Source organism: Oncorhynchus gorbuscha, unplaced genomic scaffold (genome assembly GCF_021184085.1).
Source record: "Oncorhynchus gorbuscha isolate QuinsamMale2020 ecotype Even-year unplaced genomic scaffold, OgorEven_v1.0 Un_scaffold_876, whole genome shotgun sequence".
NCBI lineage: Eukaryota > Metazoa > Chordata > Actinopteri > Salmoniformes > Salmonidae > Oncorhynchus > Oncorhynchus gorbuscha.
The window spans coordinates 144164-153834 of NW_025745655.1; the positions used below are offsets into that span (position 1 = coordinate 144164).

At 44.4% G+C, this 9671-nt stretch overlaps 1 protein-coding gene across 7 annotated transcripts in view; it reads left to right on the forward strand.

Annotated features, from left to right (window-relative positions):
* The window catches only part of LOC124019384 (protocadherin-19-like), a 91435-nt gene extending 82486 nt beyond the window's left edge, over positions 1 to 8949 (forward strand). For all 7 annotated transcript variants that reach the window (XM_046334696.1, XM_046334697.1, XM_046334700.1 and 4 more), the window contains exon 5: positions 6095 to 8949. In XM_046334696.1, coding sequence (XP_046190652.1) covers positions 6095 to 6684 — 590 coding nt within the window. In that variant the 3' untranslated portion in view covers positions 6685 to 8949. The remainder of the gene's footprint in view (positions 1 to 6094) is intronic.
* The last annotated feature ends 722 nt before the right edge of the window (positions 8950 to 9671 follow it).

Genomic DNA, 9671 nt, shown 5'->3' on the forward strand with positions numbered 1-9671 from the left:
CAGACTAGGTAGCAAATCACTTCCTTGATAAATTGACTGGTACTAATGCTCCAAAATGGAACCAGCTAGGGCTGCATGAAACCCCGCTCTCATGGTTCCCAATCCGTACGACAGTCTTAACATGGCTTCCCAGCGACTCTAATTTCCTCCATAATTAATAATCTGACTGATGGAAAAGAGGATGAAAGGAAGAGGAAGTCTGGAGGGGTCAGATACAGATAACAAAAAAGGAGAGATTTTTGGGAAGAAGGGCAAATTTATTAAAAGCGATGTGCTGTATGTGAGACAAGAGAGAAGACAAGAGACGAGGAGAGGGAGGAGGAGAGAGGAAGGAGGGAAAACAGAGCATGGGGAGGAGAGATGGACTCATGGATGGGAGGAGGAGGAGGACGGAGTAGAGTGAACCAGATGCTGTTGGGAGTAGGAGGCAGTGGAGGGATAGGCCTCGGCTTCTGTGACGGTGCTGGGAGAATGATGGGCTTGTGCGGTGCGGTAAGGGTGCCCCTCCACTGTTTGTAAAAACAAGACCATCACACTCCATCTTGCGCTCCTGCAAGAGCCAGGGCTCACGGCTGATTAATGGCACCGGCCGACTGAATTGGCTGGCTGGGTTGACAGCAGCGCTTGAACTCCCTGGCGGGTAGTAGTGGGGGAGGCTGCCTCACTGGCAGGCCCCGCTCAAGCCCAGTGATAGGATGGAAAATAGAGTTAGCCCTAGCACTAGCTAATGCAGACCAGATAGCGATACCGCTAGCTAAAGCAGACAAACCTGTAAAGGCCCTGACCCACTGTGTCTAGGTAAGCCACGACCAAGTTAATCAGGGTTGTGCTGATTGGGGTACCATTTTCTTCCGTTTTTGTGCCTAATGAACACAAACCAGGTTTTCAGCACAGTCCAGGGTTGCCTGAGAATTCAAATTCAGCTCCAGCACCAACTAACCACACAGACACTCAATTCCACTAGTTCCCATTTTCTGAAATTCCTCTCTCTAATTTGTCTGCTGAGGGAGCTTCTGCATTAGCGGTTGAGCATTGAGAGGCTGCGGCAACAATTTAGATGTAATCTTGATAATTTAGTGTTTGGCTGGTAGAATGGAAAATTAATATGGAGAGCAATTAGAAAACAGCAATTCCACTGTCACAGATAGGGACTGGCACTTCGAGTGCAGGAACGCAGGGGCTTGGTTTGTGGTGCATGAGGATTAATGACAGACAGACAGACAGACAGACAGACAGACAGACAGACAGACAGACAGACAGACAGACAGACAGACAGACAGACAGACAGACAGACAGACAGACAGACAGACAGACAGACAGACAGACAGACAGACAGACAGACAGACAGACAGACAGACAGACAGACAGACAGACAGACAGACAGACAGACAGACAGACAGACAGACAGACGGCCCGCCACTAGCCTTGTCCTTAAAGGGGTCAGCGGGTGGATAACTGCTCTGTTGATTTCATTCTCATTTCATACCAGTCAGCCACAACCAGCACCACTCATGCAGCGATGTGAAAGAGAGAAAACAAAATGGCAACCTTGGCGGTTTGCTCTTTCGCTCTCTCAGAGACTATTATTTTGTCCTCTCGCACAGATAATCTTCAAATTCATTGTTTCAGCAATTGGACACAGACAGCAATATCAACGATGGCATGGGGGTGAAACAACAACCACAGACTGACAGTAGAAAGTAAAGCTTTTTGAAGGCGAAATAAATGAAAAGTTGAAAATATCCCCAAATTATGAGTTTGCCAGAGTAGCGTCTGATGAATGATTTGGCCATGATATCGTCTGATGATTTCCTTTATTTTGGGTCAGCATAAAGTGTTGCCACGGTATTATTGGGTTATTGTAATCATTATAAATTGCTCTAATCATTGCTAAATAAAGTGGTCTTACCCATAGGGAGACTATTAGTATATCCAATTATCTTGAAGCATATATCCTCATCCACCTTTTTCTAATACTACTTTTTATAGAATCTTACTGCTCTAAATTCCTTTTAGGGCTCATCGTTCAGCAAACCCAAACTGACTGAATGGTGTCATACAGAAGATCTCACAGCCCTATGGCCGCAATTAAGCCCTCCAATAGAAACAGAGTGTGCGTAGTCTCCAGAATCTGGGTTTGCATCAAGTCACCACTGGCTTTCTAGTTAGGACATTACTCTGCCTTCCTCCCCCTCATGTTGTAGGATTACATCACTGTTTTGAACCTGGAGGATCTCTTGTTGAACTTTTTGGAGGGAAAACAGTGTTTGTTTCTCAAGTGAGACCACATTACCCTGCCAAACAGGATGAGTTTAGGGGTAGAGTCTTTTCTCCATGTGCTAAAAATACTTCCCTTATGTCTTCACTGTTCGGATATTTCATCCTTAGCCGTTCACCGATTCAGATGATTCTCTCACTTTTGCTACATTAGCCACAAACAAATAGCCCCTCCAGGTGTGCGACTAGGGAGGATCGTTAAAGCCGACTAGCAACGCTAAACTGAGGGATGGCTGTGCAAGGCTCGTAGAGCCACCCACTGACTTCCTATCTGTCGAGACCTAAGGTTGTAACTCCTTCCCGTGAATGAGGATGGGGACAGGAAGTGAGGCGATTGAATGAGCGAGGCTACTAGAGCATGAATACAGCCGAGGATGCTGGAGTGAGGGGGACCAGGTGGGCTCTCTTCTTCATGCTGATGTAAACTGATGTTATTCCAGGTAAAACACAGACAATATCTACCAGGAAATTACGGCTTTTGAATTTGAAGTGGCAATGTTTATTAATCGCCAACACCGGTCGACGTGTGCATAAGGACATACATATTTAAAGTGCTCCCCAAAGCCTTTGATACTTTTTGGAACTCCCAATTCGGAATTAAAAGCACAACATTTCCGATTTGTCAGCAGTGGTGAGGGACTTGGATCCTTGTGATTTTGTTATTTTCCCCTTCTCTCCATTTAACTCAATTTCTATTTCAAATCTGGAATGACTGAAAAACACAGGCAAGCTTCCGGCTCCCGACGGAGTGCCCTCAGTAATTAATAGGTATTAAATCCTAGTTAGGAAATGTTCCTACTGATATAGAACCGCTCTGTACTTTAAGTCTTTTTCCCGTAACTGATTAGCAAAGCTTATTTTCCTGATGACTTTCAATAGGCATTCACAGCAGGAGGGTGCCCCGTTCTTGGTCTTCCTCTTGGCTTGTGGTGTTTCAGACCTCGGCAGAGCTATAAAGAGCTTTTAATTGCTTTGTTTGTGAGCATTAGATTTAGCTTCTTTCGATTTTTCCCAGTAAGAGATTGGGCTTTGTCAGGGGTTGACCGATGGCCCGTCGCTCTCCTTTCTTTTTCTTTCTTTTCAATGTTTTTCTGTCGTCTTCTAGGGGACCTTTGACAACGACATCTGCTTGTGTGGTGAGCCTCTAAGCAGAGGCAGGATGTGAATGTTCTGTTGATGGCGCTCAGGCTTTCAGAACGATGTCAGTTACAACAGAACCGTTCTCTCTCTCCGGAGATCCCTCTAAAGGAAGAGGGTGAGAAAAGGGGTTTATTCACTGCTGTTGCATGGACGGCTCTGTATAAAGCGTAGTGTTTGATTATGTCTTCTTTGTGTCCTGAGACCATTCAGTCCGGCTGCGGGAAAACAAGTTTCAAATCTATCAATCCAAGTCCCCTGGAAAAGAAGGAAGAGCCTCATAAGAGAGCAGAAGTTTTGAAGGGGAGATTGGGATTGTGCAATATGCCAGGTGTTCTCTAACCAGTCTCTTGATGCAAGGTGTTCTCTAACCAGTCTCTTGATGTCAGGTGTTCTCTAACCAGTCTCTTGATGCCAGGTGTTCTATAACCAGTCTCTTGATGTCAGGTGTTCTCTAACCAGTCTCTTGATGCCAGGTGTTCTATAACCAGTCTCTTGATGCCAGGTGTTCTCTAACCAGTCTCTTGATGCAAGGTGATCTCTAACCAGTCTCTTGATGCCAGGTGTTCTCTAACCAGTCTCTTGGTGCCAGGTGTTCTATAACCAGTCTCTTGATGCCAGGTGTTCTATAACCAGTCTCTTGATGCCAGGTGTTCTATAACCAGTCTCTTGATGCCAGGTGTTCTATAACCAGTCTCTTGATGCCAGGTGTTCTATAACCAGTCTCTTGATGCCAGGTGTTCTATAACCAGTCTCTGCCACGAGCAGTATGGATAATGGTAAAACTCAACCCCTTGTTGCCATGGTGATAACATTGACTATTGGTGATGAAAATCCCCTTTCAAGATGTGGACTTGAGTGTGTTCACAGGCCCTGGTAATTACAGACAAAACTTTGGCCACTTGAGCCACCAGTCGATCCATAGCTTTATTTTCTATTATTTTTTAATTTCACAATTTTCCCCTGTACACATCGAAGTGTGTGGGCGGGAGCGGGTATGGATGTGCGTATGAAGAGAGGAAGGGAGTGAGGGAGGGTGTGGCCAGAGTACGCAGACAAAGTCAATTTGTGTCAAGGTACACAAACCTACACACACACACAGCAAAGTTCAAGGTAATCCTTTAGCACAGCTCTCCCATGAAACATTCATGATGGAATTGACGTTGGTCACCCATGGTCCTGGCTACCGGCTTGGCCTCTTGAGCTCTAGTGTCCCTGGTCATGAACGACCCCATAATCCTATACTGAGATCAGCCATAGCATGGTTCAAATGGCCCACTAACCCAGCCAGTCATTCAGTCGTGTCAGTCTCATCAGATCACAGTTTATGAGGGAGACAGCTTCGGCAGCCTTGTCCCTGGAAGGCAATCTTTAAATATAGATTGGCACACCCAAAGCAGAGGTGCCCCTCAAGAGTGCAGAAAAGAGGAAAAGAAAACAGATAATTAGTGATTTTAATTAGGTGATCTGTCAAGCTGCGAGTGCCAGATCTAAACGTGTGGTGTGCTGAGGGTCGATGGCAATTCCTTCCCACAATCCCTTCCTGTCACCTTGGGCCTCTCTTGGGGGAGGAGGGCCCCTTGCCCCTAGGAGGAGAGGACCAATCGGGAGGATGAATGGTTAAGGTAAATGACTGTCTATTTGGCCTGTAACATGGTAGCTACGGTATACTGTAGATATTATTCATGTTATATTCAGTCTTTTTTCACAAATGCGACATCCTTTGATTCTCATGACAACACTTGCCCTTGACATGTGTTCAATATGTCTGTATAAAGCCATTATTTGCCTGCTTTGTGAGTGGGTGTGATTTGGTGAGAGGCTAACACTCTTTGATGGTATTCGTAAACACGAGGGCATCTTGAATGTGCCCTTGTTAGGTTATCAGTGCAGATGGCCAATAATCAAATATGTATGGATTCAAAGGCCTCAGCATCAAGTATTCACTCGACTGGCCTATGGATAAAAATCCTAAATACAGTTCTTACTTGGATAACAAAGGCAGAGGAGAGGACGACAGCTCTTCAGTTCCTGACAAAGAGTGCTTGGCACTTTTTGTTGTTGTTCTAATGATACAAACATCGTCCTGAAAGCCCTTCCCTCCAACACAAAGGATATGTAGTAATACAGACTTTTTGTCAGCATTAAAACATCATTAGATATTTATAACTCAGCGGCAGATGACAGACTGAGCTAGATGAACTAGGCAGCGATATGGCAACGCAGCTGGTGTCTCTTAGTGGTAATATTTAAACCCTGGCTTTCATCAAGTGTTGCTACAGAAAACCCAATTATGCATGAGCTGGAAATGGACTTTGATTTAACAATGCGTCCTTTAATTGACGCATTAGAAGTGCCTCAAACTTGCAGATCTCTATTCGTCTGGAAGTAATGGCAAGTCTTGTAGTCTTGTGTAAACGGCAAGAACACCAGACATGAGAGAGAAATTACCCACAGAAAGTATGAACTGGGGATGTTTGGGTTCCAACAAACTTTGCTTAATTTAAAAAAAGTCTCTGACATGAAGTTAAATAAAATGAAAGGACCTGAAAGAATGCATGGTGAAATCCATGAAAGCAAAGTGTCAATGAGTTAAAGTCCTGGCAAATCGGCCAGTTCAACAGACAAATCTAATCATTCCCTTTTATTTCACCCTCCCCCTTCTTCCCTCTCTCTGCAGACCCCAGCGAAGGCTTCCACTGCCAGGAAGAGTGTCGTATCCTGGGCCATTCGGACCGCTGCTGGATGCCCCGTGTGCCTGGTCCGGCCCGCGGCAAGTCGCCTGAGCATGGCCACCCACGTAACAACGTCATCGCCCTGTCTATTGAGGCCACCACCGTAGATGTGCCCCACTACGAGGACTGTGGCACCGGCACCATCAAAAGGACTTTTGCCACCTTCGGCAAGGATGGCCCAGAAGACCCCGAGCGGGGTGAGCTAAAGGGCAACAAGCGGACAATGATGGAGTCTCAGGTGTGCAGCCCCAAGGCCAACGGCGGCGCCGTGCGCGAGGCGGGCAATGGGCGCGAAGCAGCCAGTCCCATCACCTCCCCTGTGCACCTGAAGAGCCCGCTGGCCAAGGTGCCATCCGGCTACAACACGCTCAGGTGCCGTGGCGCCGAGCGCATTGCCAACCACAGCATGCTGCGGCAGCCCGAGGGGAAGGACAGCGAGCCGGCCGTCCGGGAGATCAACACTCTCCTCCACGACGGCAGCCATCTTGAGAAGGAGTCTCCCAGCAGCAAGCGCCTGAAGGACATTGTGCTCTAACGGTCCTCAGGGGAGCCTACACACACACACACACACACACACACACACACACACACACACACACACACACACACACACACACACACACACACACACACACACACACACACACACACACACACACACACACACACACACACACACACACACACACACACACACACACACACACATATATACACATACTCCGCCATATCTGTGTGTACACAGGTGAAAGTCAAGCCGATGAAAGAGAGAGAGAGAGAAAGACACAACTTGAGCATAGTATACAGTACTAAGGACAAAGCCCAGATGTGAAATATTACTGGAAAATGCTGAGCTTCATGTTGTGTTCCTCCAGAAAAGTGAAGGCCGTGGATGTGGCTTTGTTGTAGTCGCAGTACTTTTCTTGTTTGGTTTTCCGTTCGTTTTCTGCAGCCAGTGGACAGGCAGGTTGCTGTTGACTGTGTGACTTGCCCCTTCGGCCGGATTCTGCCTCTCCCCTGTTCAGATTTAGGACCTGACACCTACGGTGACGGATAACTAAAAGTACAGAACTTTGCCTTTTGACTGTTTTTGCATCACTAACTGAGATTGCCTTCTTTGGTTTTGTCTCGGCTGCCAAATTGACTCCTCGTTTCCTTTGTAAAGCTCCCCACAGTGCAACAGACGGAGACAGACAGACATGCACATGATTCTTCTTCTGTGAACCATTGCCTCTATGTGCATCTTGAACAGTGGTCAGTAGTGAAGACGGAGGAGGGAAGCAACACATTCCCAGTCTCATTTTCTTCTCGGTCTGATAAGAGAATCCGTATTCTCTGTATACACCCCCCCCAACCCCCCACCACTGGAGGACATCCCAGTGTCACCAGACTGTGAGGTCTGCACAGTATTTATGGTTTATCACTGATGGAGCTTAATGAACTCTTGCTATCTGCCCAGGCACTCCCAACACTGGGAAGTGGGACAGACTTTCGAATGAGCTATGAGGAAGATAAAAAAATACTTATTGCTTTTGAAATCTCCTGTGCCCATTCTTGATTGTAGCCAGTGGAGCACAATTAGAACTTTGTGATCTGGTCTTGTACTTTTTCTGACTTTTGACTATGGGGCTAGGATAGAAGGGATCGTCACTCACGTCTTGCTATGTGAAACTCTGTATAGGGTTTACTATTATCATTTTTAATAACCTGTTGTTATGTGACAATCCCTTTAATGTTTTGTTTCAAGAGTAAAAAAAATAAATAAATAAACATTGGTGTTCAACTGAAGCTACAGTAGCGTTGTTACACAAACAAAAACAAAAAAACATACGCCAAAATATATTTTATAAATAATTTAAAAATGTATAATGAGAATATTTAATTCTGTGTAGTTATTTTATCAGTAAGTTATACTTGAAATTAACTGGCTTTTGTTTATTTGGCATTTTTTAATGATTATGATTATTTTTTTTAAATGAACTTGTTTTTTTGTTTTTGTTTACTGTGTTACCCCTGGCAACTGTTGACTTGCAGTCTACCTTGTTGTAAAGAGTTTCTTATTGGTCAGTTCTTGTGCCATCAAGTTTCTGTGTGGACAAATAGAAAATGTAAAAATACAAAAAATATTGCAATTTCAGCACCAATAGTAGTGTGTCAGTTCAATGAGCTTAGAGTGAGATAGCAAAATAAACCAAAAAAGAAGCAAACAAAACCGTAAAGATTGCTTAATCTTAATATTTAAGTAAGAAGAAGATGGTTAATTAAGCTAGTTTTTTTAAGCTAGTGAGATAATTCCACCTATTTCTGTGTGTCTGTTTTTGGACTAAGGTTTCCTGCTGGTTCCTCACCTCAGAACTGGCCTTAGTGATATGAACCAGAGAATAGGCCCTGTCAACACTTCAAGTAAGAGACTAAAGGGGAAGGTATGCAGACAAGCTTTGCTCAACTGCTGTGCCATCATGTATCATCTCCTTTGAATTGAGTCTGAAAATATATTTAAGAACAGCAAGACAAACCTTTCAGTCATGACCAAACAGATTTGGTGGAATCGTATGTTTAAAGGATATTAAGTTCTTCGAAGAACCATCTTGCAAATCAGCAATGCGGTTTTCAGTTGCTTTACAGTTAAACTATGTACAACATGGTAAATTGTAAATGAAAAAAGGACAAAATGACATACAATGAAATAGATCTTGTAGCTGAATGTTTTTGCTCGTCTCACCCATGGCTTTTGGCAACATGAACATCGGAATAATCACTGAATGTATACAGCAGCTTATTATTAAACTATTAAATGTTCTCCACTTTGTTTCCTTGTTTTCCTGAGTGTATGAAAGAGGAAGTCATCTTCGATAACATACTCCTCGATATGACCATCAAATACCCCATAATGAAATAAATGCACGTTGAAACGATGAGAGAGGAGAGAGAAAGAGAGAGGAGTGTGTGCATTGTTGTAAATTAATGAGCATGACCACGACCCAGCATATTGCAATTATCCATTTTTAAATTATCTTTTGTCTTGCCATAATTCATTCAAATCTATAATGTGATCTGAATATCGTCTGGAAGGCTTCCTTGAAAATGGCATGACGGTGCATAGAGTGATGACTATTAAATCTATCATGATGAAATGGAAATGAACAGTTTCTGTTCAGGCTCGCTCACAAGGCGCAATTAGGATTCCAGGCAGGTGCTGATGCTGCTCTCTCATTATAAGTGCTCTGTGACATCATTTTTAAATCTCCCGATTGACTAATTTGAGCAAATAAATGGAGGAAGGGCCACCAGTATCAGGTGATGGACGGTAACTACACATCAAGCTGGCTAAGCAAGGAAGTCTTTAGGGACTGCTCCAGCCAAAGTGTCTATTTCTAATGGCTGAGACCTTTTCATTTGCAGGAGTGGGTGATACATACCATTTTAGAGGCATTGAACATTCCCTAGCTCTTCTTTAGATATCATGAAACAGATTTTGATGCCTGTGAAGCCTTGCGTTGCCATTCCTTTTACATTAGGTGA